The 18,449-nt window shown below is 51.5% G+C and overlaps 7 protein-coding genes across 7 annotated transcripts; 5 read left to right on the forward strand and 2 right to left on the reverse strand.

Moving 5' to 3' along the window:
- Positions 1–486: 486 nt before the first annotated feature.
- PV08_03516 (uncharacterized protein) lies at positions 487–1,770 on the forward strand (the record flags this gene model as incomplete). Its single annotated transcript, XM_016377868.1, has 1 exon — positions 487–1,770. The coding sequence occupies one exon, from the start codon at positions 487–489 to the stop codon at positions 1,768–1,770; it is 1,284 nt and encodes a 427-aa protein (XP_016239438.1).
- Positions 1,771–2,281: 511 nt separating this feature from the next.
- On the forward strand, positions 2,282–3,771 carry PV08_03517 (uncharacterized protein; the record flags this gene model as incomplete). The annotated part of the gene is made up of 2 exons (XM_016377869.1): positions 2,282–2,438; positions 2,486–3,771. 2 exons carry the CDS (start codon positions 2,282–2,284, stop codon positions 3,769–3,771), a joined length of 1,443 nt encoding a protein of 480 aa, XP_016239439.1.
- A 781-nt stretch (positions 3,772–4,552) lies between these two features.
- Positions 4,553–6,283, forward strand: PV08_03518 (uncharacterized protein; the record flags this gene model as incomplete). The annotated part of the gene is made up of 1 exon (XM_016377870.1): positions 4,553–6,283. The coding sequence occupies one exon, from the start codon at positions 4,553–4,555 to the stop codon at positions 6,281–6,283; it is 1,731 nt and encodes a 576-aa protein (XP_016239440.1).
- Positions 6,284–7,141: 858 nt separating this feature from the next.
- Positions 7,142–8,446, reverse strand: PV08_03519 (uncharacterized protein; the record flags this gene model as incomplete). Its single annotated transcript, XM_016377871.1, has 1 exon — positions 7,142–8,446. One exon carries the CDS (start codon positions 8,444–8,446, stop codon positions 7,142–7,144), a length of 1,305 nt encoding a protein of 434 aa, XP_016239441.1.
- A 632-nt stretch (positions 8,447–9,078) lies between these two features.
- Positions 9,079–9,796, forward strand: PV08_03520 (uncharacterized protein; the record flags this gene model as incomplete). The annotated part of the gene is made up of 4 exons (XM_016377872.1): positions 9,079–9,093; positions 9,181–9,292; positions 9,344–9,499; positions 9,552–9,796. The coding sequence occupies 4 exons, from the start codon at positions 9,079–9,081 to the stop codon at positions 9,794–9,796; spliced, it is 528 nt and encodes a 175-aa protein (XP_016239442.1).
- Positions 9,797–10,558: 762 nt separating this feature from the next.
- PV08_03521 (uncharacterized protein) lies at positions 10,559–12,283 on the forward strand (the record flags this gene model as incomplete). Its single annotated transcript, XM_016377873.1, has 1 exon — positions 10,559–12,283. One exon carries the CDS (start codon positions 10,559–10,561, stop codon positions 12,281–12,283), a length of 1,725 nt encoding a protein of 574 aa, XP_016239443.1.
- Positions 12,284–13,528: 1,245 nt separating this feature from the next.
- On the reverse strand, positions 13,529–17,833 carry PV08_03522 (uncharacterized protein; the record flags this gene model as incomplete). The annotated part of the gene is made up of 1 exon (XM_016377874.1): positions 13,529–17,833. The coding sequence occupies one exon, from the start codon at positions 17,831–17,833 to the stop codon at positions 13,529–13,531; it is 4,305 nt and encodes a 1,434-aa protein (XP_016239444.1).
- Positions 17,834–18,449: the final 616 nt, after the last annotated feature.

The raw sequence follows: 18,449 nt of genomic DNA on the forward strand, positions 1-18,449 counted from the left end.
CTCGCGGTAAGGAACGAGAAACGCTTACCAGAATTTTTCTGAGACCAACAGTCATGCTCCTGAGAGGACCTTTCCAGCTCTCGCAATTAATGTCAAACGCTGAGTTGCTCCAGGTGTCTCACCGTCAGCAATCCCATATATGAACTAACAATGTCAGGGCCTGACTTCAGCTACAAGATACATTGGTCTAGTCGCTTGCTAAGGGATTGGCACAGACTTCGACCGCTCTGGCCTGACCCTGGTATTTGCCGGGGTCATTTTGCGGCTTCCCATACCTTTCTCAGACAGACTCCTGTTTAGCTCCGCAGCCTTGTCCCGAGGAAAAGATTGACTAACGCATCCTTACTAACGCTGCTTTGAATACAACGGAAAGCAGCATCTTATCCACACGGTTATGCTAAGATAGGACTCCCCCTTGGTCTGAAGAGCATATAAGGAAGCCAGAATGCATCCCTTCCGCTGTCATCTTCAATCTCTCATGGCAAAATGATCCCACCAATGCAGTTACACTCTTGGATACATCACGACAACCAAGCAGATACCAAGGCTCGTTCTTCACGCAAGAGCCAAGTTTTCCGTCATGTGGCAGCACATCGAAAGCTGGAACGACAGCAACGGACTTGGAAGTTGAGAGCCTCAGCTCTCGACCTATATCAGACCCTTCAGACACCACAAGAGCGCCATGTGAAGGCAGTCGAGAAGCATTTCACAGCTGTGCTTGATCCCTTGGACACACTGTCTCTGCCTGCCACGGATGAAATCCAGAGTCTGATCCACTTCGACCAAGAATACATCATTCCAGCTCTATCAGGCTGCCTAGTTTGCAGAGTCTTCCCCTCTGCGTATCTCCAGGATGATGTGGCTAGGTACGGGTATTTAGCGAGGATTGCAGCCATAAAAGCACGCTGTTCAGATCCTGGATTGTACAATCAAGCGCTCAGTTTGAAAGCCGAAGCCATGCGACGACTTCGAGAGCGTCTGCCACAGTTGGAAGAATCAAACAGGCTTCCTCGAGCAGTTCTCTCTCTGATGTTTGCAGAATCATCGTGTCTCAATTTTGAGGCGGCAGATATTCACGTCCAGCTTCTTTCAGCCGTCAACGAAAGCTACGGCCTGGATCTCGATGACCTGATCAGTGTGTTACATCAGGATGTCCAACGAGCAGCCATGACTTTGACAAGAACAAGGTTCTCCATGCACGACAGATCTTGGGCCAGTCTTGAGGGCGAATTATTTCATTCCCGAGCGCCGAGGAAGAGCCTAGACAGTTACCAAGAATCCTCCCTCGAATGGATCATGATCGAGTTGCGCGGAGCACTTACTGCTTTGGACATACTTCAGAGGGCTGAGAGCCCACAAAGCAGTCGAGAAGCGGCGACTTTCAAGTGTCTCCACGTCATGGCGTCCCTGATCGACCATTATCACGATACCACAGACCAGGTGGAAAAGTACACGGCCCTGGCGGCGGTGTATCGTATTCGACGAGCGGCGGGTATGGAACGAGTGATTATTTGTGAAAGTACAGTGTTCGACTCTGGCAGAGTCATCATACCACAGTTGCGTGAATTGCTAGCGGCCACTTATGGAGACCTTCCAGCTCTGCGACTGTGGGCATTGTACATTGGCGCCAAAGCAGGAGACGATTGGTTTGACCAGGAGCTCGGTAACCACAGCAAGCAGATGGGATTTTACGATCCCGAAATGTTACAAGGGTTTCTCACTGGATTTGAACGATCGGGACTGGGTCGATGGAATTGGGAAACGGTTTAGATTGAGCCGATTGGTCGATATCTAAGCTAGTGCTATCAAGGCACATCTGGGTTTCACGCTGAGATTGGCGGCGCCGGGTATTCCAAGTTATGCAATCGGGCCATTGCCATCTGAAAGTATAACTGTACAGTCGAAAGCATGGGGCTGCAATTCCCTCGCCCTTGTCACTGCAGCCTTGCGTCAGCTCCTAGAAGCGGAATATGCCATCCGACTGGCACGCCGTTATTCAGCCTTGCACTTGCAGCTGCACGAGACTTCCGTTTTGCCCTCCGTGGTCTAGCCTGCTCGTATCGGAGTGGGGGAGGCTTCGGCAACGCTGACGCCCGGCTTACTTCAACAAACCTCGCCGACCTAGGATCTTGGCCTTCAGACCACAGAATCGAGATCGAGAGTGACTGAATAAGCGAGGCCATCCGTTGGCCACTTCGATGCCTGAGAGACCAACACATCATCACTATCCGGGGACGAGCAGCAATGATGTGACAAGCACTTTCGTAAACATCATGCCGCTATGGCCGGGACGCTACCGCAGAGTGAAGCCGCTGGGTTGATGGTGCTGGAAGGGCCATCTCCCGAGGAATGGGCGTTGATAAAGGGTGTGTTCATCGAGTTGTACGTCCACCAGGAGAGGAAGCTATCCGAGGTGCGAAGGCTATTGGCCGAGCAATGTGGGTTTTATGCAACGCAAGTCCTCCAGGTACCTTGCTAAGGACAGGGCTGGCTAACACGATGCCCAGGGAGAAGGCGTACAAGAGACGAATTGCTCAATGGCGGGCCTTCAAAAACTATAAAGCCGCCGACAAGAAAGCAATCTCTGACACAGTTCAACAGGTTCAAGAAAGCAGCAATTCCCCTGTCCGACTATACGGCAGACCGGTGAAATGGGATAGAATAAAGCGGTTCAACAGGACCCCCGGTCCAAGTAGAAAACGTCGATCGGCGCTACCTTTTGAGGCGAAGCTTGACCTACAGCTGCGCCCAGATGTTCTTTCCCCTGCACTTGAGAGCGATGAACGCATTCTTTTTCTGACTCAATCCTATCTGACCTGGAATGTCTCACGGTGGAAGCCTCTTGGCTTTCACGGCCATACTAAGGGCCACGTTAATGCACCAGATGGTCTACCTGCGGCCTTCAACAAATGCTTCTATGACGCTATCCCCCTGCTGCTGACAAAGCGCACATCAGAAGCATTCGAGAAGATCAACTTTGCTTGCAGTCTCGCATTGCAATGCCTCCAAGATTGTCCGTACTGGGTATTCTTACGTCTGCTACGACTGTATGCGTATCCTCTATGGGGACGATTTGCGGACGTGCGAAGCCACATTATAAGATATCTGCGATTGCTGGCTTCCCGCACGTTGCCAGTTAGTCATCCCCTGAACAACCTGCTTGACATGTGGATTGAAGCTGGAATGGAACCCGACAAAGCCAGACTGGCTGCCCTTCTCCGACTCACCTCTGACCTCATCGGACCGTCAAGTCCACTGGAAGCTGAAGAGTGGGCTTGGGTTCAAGATGAGATTTGCTCTCTACACTATCAGCTTGGAGGCTTCAATGATGCTTTGCGGATCGCCGACAGGCTTGCGGTAGACACCCAAATTCCACTAGGTGTTCGAATCTGCTCCCTACAAATGGTGGCAAGGCAATATCTGCACCAAGCAAATATAGAGAAAGCCGAGTCAATTCTACTGGACACTTTGCAGCTTTGTGATGAAGCACCAGACGATTTTGGAGCGGATTGTTTTGTGCCACAATCCTATTCTGACCTGGGATATGCATCATTCATGAAAGGAGATTATAAACGAAGCTCAATACTCTTTGAGTCGGCACTAAACAAAGCAAGACAAGTCCAGAACTCAGGCAACGCGTCGTCCATCCAATGTCGAATTGAGGCTACAAGCCAACAAAATACCGCAGACGATCCTGCAGAGACGTCCTCACAAGCAATGAAGGCCAACAGCAAATGGGCACTCTGGGCATTTTGCCGACCTTTTTCATGACACCATTTGAGATACAAAATGCTTAACGAATAGCTCATGCTTCACTCTTTGATCCAACACTTGTGCGCTGACAACCATCCACAGTGTCTGTCACGAGACGCTAAGATTCTCGCCTAGACGGGCGATATCTCTAGCAACTCAGTGAGCAAAGGACGAGATAAGGAAGCGTACCACCTAGCATAGCTGGAAGTACACTTCCGATAGAGGGGGAAGCTTACAAGAAACGCTCCCCTCCCGGTCTAGGTAGACGACCTCTTCGCCCTTCAAGCGATGAGTCGTTGTTACAGAGGGCTCAACATTGCATCAACTATCTCATTACAGGGCTATTCTCAGTGAAGGTCCTGAGAGTGTCTTTGGCCCTCTACCTTTTCTTTGTTTCATTCAGAGATTATGTCTGCTTCTTGCATCTGATTCACATTGTATTGTGGTTGTCTTTGTTGCCTGTTACACAAAAGTACACTTACGACGTCTCTTTCTTTGTTGACCTCTTCTTTTTAAATTTTGGGCGCTCACAGGAGGATCTCAGAGAAGGATCTTTTGAGGCTCGCGCTACTTTGTGCTGAACATACCAACTATCGGCGACTCTTGGACTTCATCCTGATAACTGTCGACGACAACAAGACTGCTGTTCTTGGTCAGCTAGAATAGCAAATTCAGAGAAGAGAGCCAGTCGCATCTGCCTACGCCTAATCCAGCTCTCTAGCAGAGACCACCACATTCTCAGGGTAAGGATTCTCCATTCTCTGCGCTCTAGAGCTTACCCAGGGGGGAGACTGACAAGATGCATATCCAGAGCATTCCGCGAGAGCACATCTCAACCCTGACTAAAATCCTCCAGTTCCCTCCTGATGTCGAAGCACGCGAACACATCAAATCGTTGGCAAGTCTCGTCAAACTACTACCTTATACTCTTCGCACCAGCCGGGCGGAGAGGATCATACTTCGAACTCAGGGAAGCCTTTGCAGTCTTCACAACTTCTTAGACCTCGAGACCGTGCAGACCATCCTGGGCAAGATCAAGGTCGAGATCGGTTCTCGCCTCAACAGTATCGTCAGCCAACGCCAACTCCTCAGCCCCGAGCAAGGAAACTGCATCACACAGCTTCGGCACTTGCACGCTCTGTGGATACCGCAATACGAGTTCGAAAAGACCTTTCTGTGCCGCACCGCTGAGACTAACTGGACCTATGAGACATCGCGATGCGAGGCATGCATCATCAGTCGAATTGCCGGGGATTTGGAATCTCTGCTCAATCTGAGATGTACAGTGAGATCGCGCGCGACGAGCAAGCACGTTGCGAAACATGGCTTTCCACGACTGCAAGTATGGATCGACAATTGGATTGAGCATTTGCACCACCGCTTTTCAGGAACAGGACAGATTATGGACTTGGACAAGGTCATTGCGAAGAACGACGAGGACGGTGCTGCTCTAATGACAGCGCGAAGCAAGGTTCATGAGTTTCGCACACAACAACATGGCATTGTTCACGTGGATCTCTTGAAGCATGGTCAACACGCTCGACCTGGAAAACAGCCTCTGAATGAAACTGTTGACGACGAGTCCGACGCCAGTGCTGATCCCAGCTCGAAAGGCCAGAGTCCTTACGGGAACCGAACATCTCTGAAGCGAGGCAAGTCGGAGATGGTGTACAGTGTCGACCTTGAGACTCTTGCGTCTGGTCCCTCGCGGATGCAGAAATGCGAGTTTGGAGTGAAGGAGGAGGAGGAGGAGGAGGAGGAGGAGGAGGAGCAGAGACCATACATCCCACCCAGACAGAACTGGAACAAAAACCGAGTATCTAGAACTTCAACAGTCCCGCGTCCAGCAGCACAGCCAAATCCACGAGGTCGTCCCGCTCGCAGAGATAGCTGGGAAACCGAGTCACTGGAAAGCACCTATTTCTCAGGCGCCACGTCAAGCTTGTATCCGCGTCCTCAAAAGCGTGCAGCACCAGCAGCACCAGCAGCAACAACAACAAGAGCACCTCGCCCACGAGGAGGTCCAGCGGAGACATATGAGAAATTGATCGGGCCCTTCCCAGCCGACTCTGTCGCGGAGACGATTGGGCTGTATTCTAACGCCGACGACAACAGCAGACGATCAGGTGAGCCGGATCCCGGTGCTCTTGAAACATTACCGCAAACCACTTATGATCCTCGTCGAAGCCTGGATGCACATGCATATGCACATTGGCACTCGGCATCGCAGTCGCGCGCCCCATCACCATCGCCGTCGACAGCATCCTACACCACAACAGACAGCGACTTTACCTTTGAGGAATTGGGGCAGGGCAGTGCGGCTACAACGGCCATCTTCATCCTCGATGAGAGCAGCGGCGAGAGTGGCGGGATGAGCAGCAGCCCTACATCACCGCCGCCGCGGCCGCGGCCGCAGCAGCAGCAAGCTCAGCTTTCACCCTGTTCCTCGTCGCGATGGGAAGATTTCTACGAAAGTCAAACCAGACTACGTGACGATCTGGATTGGTTCTATCACCAGGAGGGAAAATGAATCGTGAGATCACTCGTACTGTCGTGCGGTACCTCTTTCTGGCGGCAGCTTTGCTTTTGTCCAAGTTTTCATTTTCCAAGCCTGCAACAACAATGGAATTATGGAGTTTGTCGGGTTGGGTCTGCCGTGTTCCCGTATTTGAAATTGCAATCCAGACAGACCTACCTGGGCCATAGATGCCTCCTTACTGGGACTATTCGAATTCCGCAACGCGGCGTATATCGATACTAGAAAGACGTAAATCACTAGTTGATACTTATCTATCACTACGACGAGTACGTGAGTGTATAAAATTTGGTTTGTCCGTCCGGTCCAATCTCTCCCTAAAGAAACTACCTACGACTACCTCACCACCTATCTACCTAGCCCCTGAGGTGCCTCACGTACACCATAGCCACGGCTCATAGAAAGACAACTGACAACAGACACGCAGACACCACAGTCTCCGCAAACCATAGCGGCTGGGAACTTTCCTCAGGCGTACAGACTCAGAAACAATGGGTTTTTTGTAACAAAAAACTACAACTTTAGTACTCTGCACTCTGTACAGCATTAAAAGAACGACATGAAATTCCTTCATCATCCTTCACTTCATTTCTTCTCTCTATTGGTACATATTACCTGGTATGGTCTAATAAGACCCCTCACAATATTTAGACGCTTATATAACTCGTAGTACGCATGGCAGCGAACCAAAACTCCGTTATAGATCCCTCAGAACAGCCCCAGACTATCCGTTCCCTCCGCCAAAAAACAAACACAAGAACAATTTGGACCCGCCAGCTTTTGCTGTTTGTTGTTTTCTTTTGTAAAATGGGAAGATCCGAGAGCAAGCAAGGATAAATGGACGGAAAGGTTTCAGTCTGCATGGAGGATAGCCGCGCTCCTGCCGTGTAAGGTGCCCGCCATTCGATCAGAAAAGGCCTTGGCATCAAAGCCACTCTTTCGTCTAGTGCTCCGCCTAAGAGACTGTTTGACCTCCTGCTCTTCCCTTGCTTCTTCGGCGATAACTCTTGCACCGTCTTGGTTTTCGAGCACTTGCTTCTGACTGCTGCGAGCTTGCTGCTTCGCATTTTCCATGTCGATCGCTGGCGAGTTGACCACGGATGCCTTGGAAGCGAGCTCAGCGTCAACCTTTTTCTGAGCAGCGATTCTGTCACGTTGGTATCGAGCCGATACGTCGCCACCAGTCCAGGCGGTGTTCAAGAGACGGTCCCAGAATGTGAAAAATGGTTGGGAGAAATTGGTCTTGATACCCCAGCTCTGATGGTGAACATCGTGATAAGCAGCATTGTTCGAGGTGACGTGCTGGAGGGGATCCCATGGAAATGCATAACCACAGTGGTCATCCACAGTCTTGATGGTAGAGCAGGTAAAGAACCACATCCCTTGGCGAATAGTCATGCCCGTCACGAGATAGGCCACTCCCGTACCCAACGTATCCAGCATGAATCCCTCAATCGGGTGGTTGTATAGAGCACCGTAGGCATAAGGAACGTAGAGACGGTGGTGACGAGAATGAAGTGTTGTATATAAAAACTTGTTCATGTGCATGGCCCGGTGCAAGAAGTACTGCCAGGTGTCGACGATCAAGACAGCTACCGTGAACTGAACAGCAGGAATGCCGATCCAATAAATGAACTTGGCAGTAAGAACTTCCCAGGATGCGAAAGTGTGAGGTTCGTACATGCCGCCACGTAAGATCGCGGCCAGCTGAGGGTAGGCGTATAGTTTGCTTCCCAGTGCTTGGGCGTCCAAGCCGATGAGAGCGAGCAGACCAGGAACGTATTGCTGTACGTGACGAAGACGGTATGCCCAAAGAGTGACATCGTACTCCTCTCTTCCCACAGTCTCTTCCGGATCGAAATATGCAACCGCCAGTCCAAAAGCAGTCTGGATGATTTGTTGGAGAACAACATCTCGAAATACCTCCCACCTCGTGACGTGATTTCGCTTCAATACCTCTGCTGGAGTATGTAATCTGTATTTTGCGCAAAGATCAAAGACGTCGAGGATGTGGAAGAACCCAGAAACCACCCAGTAGGCAATCACAGGAGCCAACAGTTGGCACACGATGTCCGGGACGCCAGGGATCATGGAAGGGCGCGGGGTGAGCGTGTAAGATGGGAGAGGAGGGAGATCCGGCAGTGTAGCGTTCGCCATGTTGTCGGCCATACACGAGAAGGATGGAAGACTTTCAAGGAACGAAGCAGGGCCTTGTTGTTCAAAGGGAGGCTCTGAAGTATGTAAAGTTGGGTGACTCGGAGGACTCGGATGTCGAGACAATAAGGAGCGAAAGGAGCGACGGGGTTGCGAGGGCAGCAGAGAAATCGGTTGACCTGAGTCAAAGTAGCGTGACAGAAAATAAGAGTATCATACGTGATTGAAGGGAATTAAATGAAGAAATGAGCGCGAGAAGAGGTGGAGTGAGGTTCAAAGGGAAGCAAGATTGAGCATGGCTATTCAACTCGTGATGGATGCAATATTCGCCTCTCGCAGATTGCGATGACAAGGACGAGCATCAATCCGCCGGATCTACGCTTCTCCGTCTCCGAATATGCCTCACCACCCACATCACGTGCGAAGACACTGCCAAGCCCTCGGCCGAGCTGCCCCAATAACTGACGGCTGATCCACAGCCGTGGCTAGAGCCAGAATTTCATGTGGGTTGAAGTGAAGACCCCTCGACAGGACAACAAAAAGCCTGCGTTTTTCTTTCCCATCTCTCGACACTCCACCTCCACAACCGTTCTATCCTGTCGTCTCTGCTGTTACCTCTCTAGCAGCCATTCAAAATGATTATCTACAGGGTGCGCATACATGATTCTGGCCACCGATCGGAATCGCAAGACAACCCCGCCACGAAAAGAATCTCTCACTGACTTGCTCATCCACAGGACATCATTACCGGCGACGAGATCTGCTCGGATACCTCTAAGATTATCGACGCTGGCAATGGCTTGTGGGAAATTGACGGCAGGATGATCAAGAAGGGTGCTGAGAACTTTGGTCCGTTTCCAAACAATTTCGCTTCTGGGAGTATGTTCTGACAAACGCTAGTTCTCGAGGGTGCCAACCCCTCTGCCGAAGGTGAAGACGCCGACGAAGGCGGTGAGGACGGCGACAACCAACCAGTCCTCGATCTTGCCGACCAGTTCAGACTCCAGAAGCTGGAGGGTGGCATGAGCAAGAAGGCTTATCAGAGTGAACTCAAGAGTAGGCCAAGCTCAGATCACCCAAGTGCGTGAGGGTGTTAACCTTTTCTTAGAATACATGAAAGCCCTCACCGAGAAGCTGAAGGAGCTCGGAAAAACCGAGGAAGAGATCAAAAAGTTCCAATCCGAAGCACCTGCTGCGGCCAAGAAGATCCTCGGCAACTGGGACAACTACGACATCTACCAGGGCGAGTCAATGGCTGAGAACGGCATGTATGTTCTAGTTGACTTCCGTGAGGACGGTATGACTCCCTACATCACCGTCTGGAAGTATGGTCTTGAGGAGTACAAGGTGTAAATCAGACTTTGGAATTCGACTCGGTGGTGAAGCCCTTGGAGCGCTAGTGAGACGACCTGATGAAAATGGCGAACGCGAGACGATAGCATTTCATGGATCAAGCATATTGAGAAATAGAATGTGCCAGGAATTTGAACTGTGTTTCTGTCCTTTTTTTTGCCTGTCCGGCTGTGGCTTGCTTTAGGTTGTTGATTCAATGATTCACATGCATTCTGTCCTTCTTCACCTTTGCAACACCTGCACCACTCCATCAGGAGCGCCCAAAGTATGCCATCAGTTGTGAGTTGACATGCGGCGCAACTTGGATGTGCAGGTTCTCGTTGGCCACCCATCCCAGAGGTCATGTTCGTTCATCATACTGATGCTTGATATTGGGACGGATCTTGGTGTTATTGGCTTCATTAACTGACGGACGGGGCCATTGCTGCACGTTAAATCGGCATGTCACTGGCATTCTCCGCAACTATCGATCGGGTCCTCGATTCGAGACAGATGTTCTTCCACCATCGCGGGCAATATGAGTGTCTGACGGAAGTTATTTCCGGGTTTCCCGTAGAATGTTAATGGCACGTTCTGGGTAAGAGCACCCGTCAGACGGGTGCTGTTACTTTCCAGTGTGTCTCGTGTTGCTCTCCTCCCCTCACGAGCACCTCCCACCCGTTTTACTCGTGTGCCTGGTCCTCAGAAAAGCTCTTCTATTCTTACACCCGATATTCCCACCACAATCTCTGTTTGAATGTTCGAATAGGATTGTTTGCCGTCATGGCATCTCTGCGACTTATCCTGCTACTTGTTGTCTTCATCGCCTTCGTCAATTGCCTTCCGCCTACCCAGTGTCATTCCTCGCTACGGCCGAAGACATCGTACCCTGCGAAGGAAAGGCCTGGTGGGCTGTACAGGAGATTCAGAGATTCTATCATTGAGAAGATATGGAACATACGTGGCAGGAATGGAGAAGAGGAGTGTTACAACACAGAACTGGCTCCGCGCATACCTGCTCGGTTCCATATACGTTATGGGGACGATGCGGTCCTGCGCTTCCAGATCAGGACCGAAGACGAAGCGAAAGCTCTTTCCAAAGTCATAAGGATGTTGTACATTGATGTCTGGGATGCCACAGACGACTGGGTCGACGTCAGGATCCAAAAGGCGGTCTTGCCCTCCTTCATCGGACTACTCCCATCATCTCTACACCACGCATACAAACCTCTCATTCACGACCTGCCACGAGCCGTCTACGACACTTACCCAAGCTCTCCTTACTCATTGGAAACTCCTCTTCTTTCAAGCCTTACAGCTCTCAACCGCGGTCGAACACACGTTGGTACGCCGCAGGACCTCTTCTTCCAAGACTACCAGCCACTTTCGGTGATTTACCCATGGCTACGCCTGATGGCTTCAATGTATCCCACTCATGCGGAATTGATCAGCATTGGTCAGTCACCGGAAGAACGAGACATACCCGCATTAAGGATAGGCGCCAAAACACAGCCCGGCGACGAACACGACGTTCGACATACTCTGCTGATTGTCGGTGGCGCCCATGCAAGAGAATGGATTGGAGTGTCCACTGTTGCATACATAGCGTACAATCTGATTACTCGCTATGGCCATCCCCATTTCCCTGCAGTGACAAAGTTGCTGGACCACTTCGACCTGGTTTTTGTCCCTGTCCTCAACCCAGATGGCTACGAATACACATGGACCACGGACAGATTCTGGCGCAAGAATAGACAGTCGACTCACCTGCCATTCTGTCCCGGGATCGACCTCGACCGCTCGTTCCGTTTCGAATGGGATGGCCATGATTTGGACAATGCTTGCAGTGACGATTACCCTGGACCAGCACCCTTGGCGGCCAAGGAAGCTCAGCTTCTGACTGACTGGGCGAGGGGTCAGATGGAGGACCGCAATGTCTCATTTGTGTCGTATCTGGACTTCCATTCTTACTCACAAGAGATCCTCTACCCCTACACCTATACCTGCGACATTGACCCACCGAACCTCGAGGATCTCGAGGAAGTGGCACTTGGCTTAGCCAAGTCGTTCCGATTGACGAACGGTCACTACTACGATGTGGAGAGGGCATGTTCAGGAAGCACCACTTACCGCGACAAAGTGGACAAGATCCGTGTACAGGTTGATCCACAGGGAGGCTCTGCTCTGGACTTTTTCTACCACGACCTCGACGTCAAGCTTGCGTTTCAAATCAAGCTCCGCGATACCGGCACTTATGGCTTTTTGCTACCAAAGTCTCAAATCGTGCCTACTGGAGAAGAAGCATATGAAGCTGTCATGGCCCTCGGGCGATGGCTGTTGGGTAATCACGGCATTGAAAGTCTTGATCCCGAAACTGTCTGGGGCGTAGAGACTGAAGCTGCCACGACCAAGGATGGACAGGACCAATCCGAGAATAATGAGTATGAGGACTATGAAGAGGATGACGAATGGTGGCAAGATCTCAGGAAGAGACGTCGGCGTCGTTGACGAGGATCCTGTCTTCTTTTCTGCTACTTTTCTTGTTGGATGCATTGAGATTAATAATGTTGTTTTATTTGCAATGTAGCACTATTGGAAGTTGGTGCGGTTTCGCCCATCAATCGAATGTCGTATTCGATTCAGCTTAGGAAAAAGTGACTTGCTCAGGCACTTTAAATATGCCTGTGGATACGTCATTTAGGTAGTCAATCGATGTCTCATCTTGACCACCATTTCGACATCATGACCTGAGGTATCGCACGTTTCATGTCTATGTTGAAGCAGTATTCAGGTGATTGATCGTATCGAGCAGGAAAGAACACGAAAAGCAAAAATGTCGATCAATGCTCCAGAGTCCAAGTGTGCTGCGGACGGGGGCAAATTCCACGACCACCAGGCAAGGTAGGCATGTAGTACTTGGGGTACCTTAGGTGAGGGCAGGTAGATGGGTGAGGTAGGCAGGTATATCTAGTTAGATGCCCGTGCAGCGCCTTGGTGTTCCTCCCTCGACGTCCTCGCCTCGTTGCGAAAGTGGGGAAGTCGTTCCGTGGGTTGGGTCGACATTCGTCGACGCCATTGACACCTGGGCCATGGCGTACGGTCGGTGCAAAGAAAAAGTAAAAAAAAGTATCGAAGCGGAGCAGACCAGAGCACGGAGAGAGAGAGAGAGAGAGAGCGCTGTCGCCGTCGCCATCTGTCAATATCGCTAAGCCGTCGGCGTCGCTTTCTCGCATTCGATGTGTCTCTCGCTCGTGTCAGCTAGCTAGCTATTACCGTCGCCCCCGTCGCTAAACTCATGTCCACGTTTATGACCATGCCCGTGTCCGAGTCCTCGTGCCGTGAAGCAAAAAAGCAAAGCAAAAGTAAGAAGAAAAAGAGGCAAAAGGCAAAAGCAAATGCAAATGCAAAGCACTTAACACTACCAGGTTCCCGTTTCCGTTCCAGTCCCTTTAATCCTTGTTCCCTACTCGCTAATCCATACTCCCTAGCCTCTCATGTTTGTATGTCTCGGGTTGTCCGCGGCGAGGTGAGACGAAGCAAAGCAAGCAAGGGAAAAACCGTACTTGCATTGATCTCACCCATTTTCACTTCCTTCTTCTTCACCCTGTTCTCGGATATCTCATACAAGTAAGTCTCTTTTCTAAACTCTCACTCAGTCTCGGGATTCAAGAATTTTAGCAACCAAGAAACCACCTGTTCTGTCGAGAGAGAATTCGTCGTACGTTCTCCGTCGGACGAGACGATGGAAGTATTTCAATAGCTCATGAGACTAACATGGCCATCTCCCAGAGCTGCACAAGCAAGCAACATCCGATGCGGATGGTAGGCCGTGGCCACGATGGGACTCTGAGTGCCGCGACCCGCAAGACTGCCGCCGACGACGCGCTCCAACCTCCTAGGAAGAGGCTCAAAGACGCCCAGCGCGTCGCCGTTGGTGTTGTACGTGCGGATCTCATGCCTGTCGGTGCCGACGGCAAAGACAGGGGCGTGTTCGTGCACCGAAAGACTTCTCAGCAACGGTCCGTGGGCAACGACACCGCCCGGTCCGCCCGCTGCCGTAGTCGCCGCCGCAAGGTGTCCGTCATGAACCTTGTTGCTGGTGGCAGCGAGGGTGAGGACAGCCTTGTCACTGCGCAAATCCCACAGCTTGACTTCACCGTTGCGGCTGCCGCTGATCAATTCTCGCACGCCGCCTCGTTGCATGTGGATGTTCGTGATCCATTGCTGATGCTCTCTCCAGATCTTGACCATGGCGGTCCGTGGGTTCAGCCGCTGATCAAACACCCGCACCACTCCGTCACCGAAACCGGCGATGAAGATCTGCCCTGCGACTTGATCGCTCGTCAGGCTGGTTACGCAGCTAGAGCTGCGGGCGGGAATGTCACCAACACATAATTCCGTTGCGGCATTCCAGACCTTGATCACCTTAACGTCGCCTGCAACCAATGCCTTGCCCTGGCCTTGCTGCCAGTCAAACACGAGTCCAGCGTTCTTGTTGCTCGGTATTAGCTCTGTCAAGGCACGAAAAGCCGTTATCACCTTGACCTCCGACGAAGAGTGATAGTTTCGGTAGACTTTGAGCACGCCGTCACTGCTTCCCACCATCAACAGCGGTTGGTCGTCTTCGTTGAGGAACTTTGCGTCGTTGATCCTGCTCCCGGTCGGGTTACCATTGCTGAAGCGACTGACTTGTTCATTGCGCTGGAAGTCCCAGATCGTGACTGTGTCTTTGTCGTCGGTCACGGCGAGATGATCGTCGAATTGGTGGAAGGCGAGGCGCATGGGTTGGTTTTGATTGTTTAGAAAACCTTCCAACCGCGTCCACTTACTGCTTCCTGCTACTCCCTTAAGAGGTTGACTGTCCGCAATAATCTTCTCGTTGCGATTACGTCGCCACAGACGTGAATTATAGTCGGCTGAACCTGGCTCATCTGGGTCGTTAGGTCGCATTTGTGGTTCACGGAAGTACTCCGTTGACCATTCCAAAAGGGTACTTGTCAGGGGCAAGCGGCCTTTCTGCTTTGCATCTAGAGGGACAAAACCAGCGGAGGTAGGCAAGATAGCAGACTGGTAAGGACCCACAGCACCATGAGCATCGGCGGTCTCTGGTGCGCGACTCCACTCAGGTGGTAAACGACCGCGAGGAGTGTTGATAGGATGCACCGAGTCTCTTGTCTTACTAGGTGATGTTTGAGGGCTGTTTTCCTTGGAAGGAGTGGATGGTTCTGAAGCTCCGAACGCGAGGTTGCGCAGCGACGTTCCGGCCCGCTTCAAGCTCAGAGAAAGGTAGCTCGTCTGTTTCTGCATCTGCGGCGGTGGAGTTCCTGGACGGCTCTCCACCTGTCTTAAAGAGGCCATCGATGGTACTTTCTTCAACTGGGTCTCTTCTCGTTTGTTGGCGCGGAGCAGGTCGTCAATCACTCTTAAAGCCAATTGAGCTAAAGGCGAGTGATTGATCAAAGTGTCGTGGATGTAGTCCACCACAATGGCAGCATTCCGTGCGATTTCTGGATGCGGGTCGATAGACAGTATCAAAATCTGCAGCCAAACGCAACCATAGATGCTATTTGCGGAAATCGGCATCAGACTAGCATTCGGTTCGACCGCAGAAGCATCATTGCCCCAGTACGGGTGGCGGTCTCTTTCTTCCACCAGAGATTCGTAAGCGACAACAAGAAATTTATTCTCATAGCGTTTAACAAACGCGGAGAGGAAAACGACCAACTCTTTCCGCACCAGTGTGCTGCCGTCTGATGTCATGAACAGAACCGAGGACGCGACCCCTTCTTCAATTTGGGAGACTTGGTCCGTCAAGTCAGGGATGCCAATGAAATTTGTGAGAGCGTGAAGCATCGAGGCCCTGACTTCTGGAACAGGATCAAGAGACAGCTCACACAATCTTGCATGAGCCATGGATCGAATACCCATCCATTTCGCGTCCGCGTAATCACTCCACAGCATGCTTAAACACAGGCAAGACCACTGTCGCAGTAAGGGGTTCTCTGGCTCTGCCATGTTTAGCAGGCAAGCTTCAAAAAGCTCAGGCAGGAGGCAGACTGTTTGTCCAGGTGGGTATCTCTTGCAGAAAGTGGCCACGATGAATGCACACATAGCCCGATGCTCGCTAGCATTCCCAACCGGAATATCGGAGCGTGGATTCATGATCGAGATGAAATAGTGGATACCGTTGTCCTTCAACAAGTCACTCTGCACAGTATAGTCGACGGCCATGATTCGAGCCCAGATGAAGACCATGACGGGCTTGAGCTCAAGCGATGCAGCTTGGAGCAGCTTCACCACATAAGGGAAGATTCCAATGCTCAACGCGAGGTGCACAGCCCATGGTCCAAGGTCAAGAAATTTGCTCAAGAGAATCAAAGCCCGAAGCCGATGGACTTGACTCAAGAGCACTTGCAGCACTATTGGCAACTGATCTGGTGCATGGTCCTTCGTCGGCCCCGAGCTGAGGTAGACCTCGAACGCCGTGAGCTGCTCTGAGAAGAATGTTGAGTGCTGGTATTCGTACACCCGTTTGCCTTCTTCGGCTTCACGAAGCAGAGGCAGCTGTGAGAGAACCATTTCCATGGCCAAATCCCAGCTCTGCCACAGCGGGTGGTGATGTGTCTCTGGAAGAGGAGGTGATGATATTGGATGGCAATGATTTGCCCTCATTATTCGCTCGCTGAGCAAGAAATTGCGGAAGAGTGCAGCTACCATCAGATCCTGTCGAAAGAGTTTCTTAAACAACGGTCGAGGGAGGATATTCCACGCGATAGTATCGGTGATGGCTGTAAAAATCCAATTCAACTCTCCCAACGGACTTCGCCTATCCTGAAGACGGCCCGGTACTGGGATTTTGCCATCCTCGAGAGAATGGCCGTTGGGAAGTGGATTCTGTAGGACAAACCATCTCAACGCAATGTCGATGGGAGTTGTCAGACAGCACGTGAATAGATCAGCGGGTAGATCTGGGTTCGTAGGCAGCATTTCAGCTTTCCCGCAGGCTGCAAGCTGGATACAGTCTCCGTAGTTTTGCAGAGCAGCGTTCGGGTCCTTCTTTCTCGCTTCCTCGTTCTCCTTCTCGTGCTTAGCGAGGAAGGTGTCGAAGTTGGCGACGATGTTGCCGGCGTGGGAGACGTCGTACACGAACAAGCTTGGTCCACCGAGCCACGACTGCAGGTCATAGATGCCAACTGGGATGTACTGGGTGTAGTTCTTGTTGAAAACCCAGATCTCACCAGAGGCCGTGGGAAGAGGCACACCGTGGCCGTTGTAATGGAACAAGACTCGCTCGTCCTTCGCATTCCGCCGCAAAGAAATACAGAACCTCTTGGTCTCATCGATGGAGGGATCCAGGTACTGCTTATATCTCGTCCTCAAGCTCAGCGATTCGTACTGTTCTTGTAGTCGCTTCCCGATCTGTTCCATAGTCTTTGTCGAGCCACTGCTGCTCCCGGTTGGGTCGACCCAGGCCTCGAGTTTGGCCGTAGGGTTGGTCTTTATCACATCGGGAGGGTCCACGCCGATATTCAAGCAAATAGCCAGTGCCGCAGAGACGGTTTTCATTCTATCTTTCATCCGCCAATCGACGCTAGGATATTGCTTGGACTCTTCCGACGGGGAGCCATTGCTTTCGTGCCTCTTCTCCGTGTAATACATGTAGAAGGTCGAATGCAGCAGAGACAGATACTCGTTCGATGTGTATTCATCATCCCAACCATGGCGTATGTGTGCCAGCTTATCTTCTGACGGTGGGCTAGCCATTCCTCCTCTTGCTCGCGGGCCTAGGTCGCTCTTCGTCCGGTGGAGAGGTGCCGGTCGCGAGGACAGGTAGTCTTCAGCTTCTGGTATGATTCTGGGAGAGGCGCCATTGGGCTGGTGGGAGGTGCTGCCGTGGATTTGGCCGGGCGTCTGATGAGCAGAGGCTGTTGAGTATCGCGCGACATCACCACCCAAGCCTCGCGATAAATGATGATTGTATTCCTGCGTCGCAGGCCTCGTACGGTAGGGCACGTCGAAGCCCAGACCGACATGTGCTTGGCTAGGCTGTGAAGCCATAGTGGGCTCCTCTGATGATTGTCTCGTCGTTGAAGCCGGGTAGAGATTTCGTCCACCTACAAGACATCAGTTCTGAGACGGGCGCAGGAAGGTTGTCTCGTCGACATCATCTGCACACATTGCCCGCAGAAGAAGAGCAACGATGATGTTCAGTTGTTGCTACAAGGCAAGATTCAAGGTGCTCAAAGACACTTGCCACTATTTGTGGCAGGGTGAGCTCGTCGCGACCATGATAGATCTTGGTGAAGAGTGTCTTTTGGTTCTTTCTTACGCGGATCCCAAAACTCCCGAAGCTGCTCATCTGCCTTTAGTTTTTGGCGGATGCGGGGAATCACGAGGCTAGCGGTGCCCGTCTTTGCTGCAAGTCAGCTCAACTTAGTGGCTTAAAGCGCGCTAGGGCTAGTGAGTCTACTAAGACTGCGGTGACCAGTCGTCTAGCGCGCGGAATTTCAGGCCTAGTCCCCTTAACCACTCACTAGCAATTTAGGCTCCCAGCCTTGTCGCCAGCCTCCTTGGATGGTCGATCTGGGGCCTTCAGCCGACTAATCATGAAAGGTCAAATCCGTGACCACGACTCACAGTTATGTTACAACAACGTTTGAATGGTCTCTCTTCA

Source organism: Exophiala spinifera (assembly GCF_000836115.1).
Source record: "Exophiala spinifera strain CBS 89968 unplaced genomic scaffold supercont1.2, whole genome shotgun sequence".
Lineage (NCBI taxonomy): Eukaryota > Fungi > Ascomycota > Eurotiomycetes > Chaetothyriales > Herpotrichiellaceae > Exophiala > Exophiala spinifera.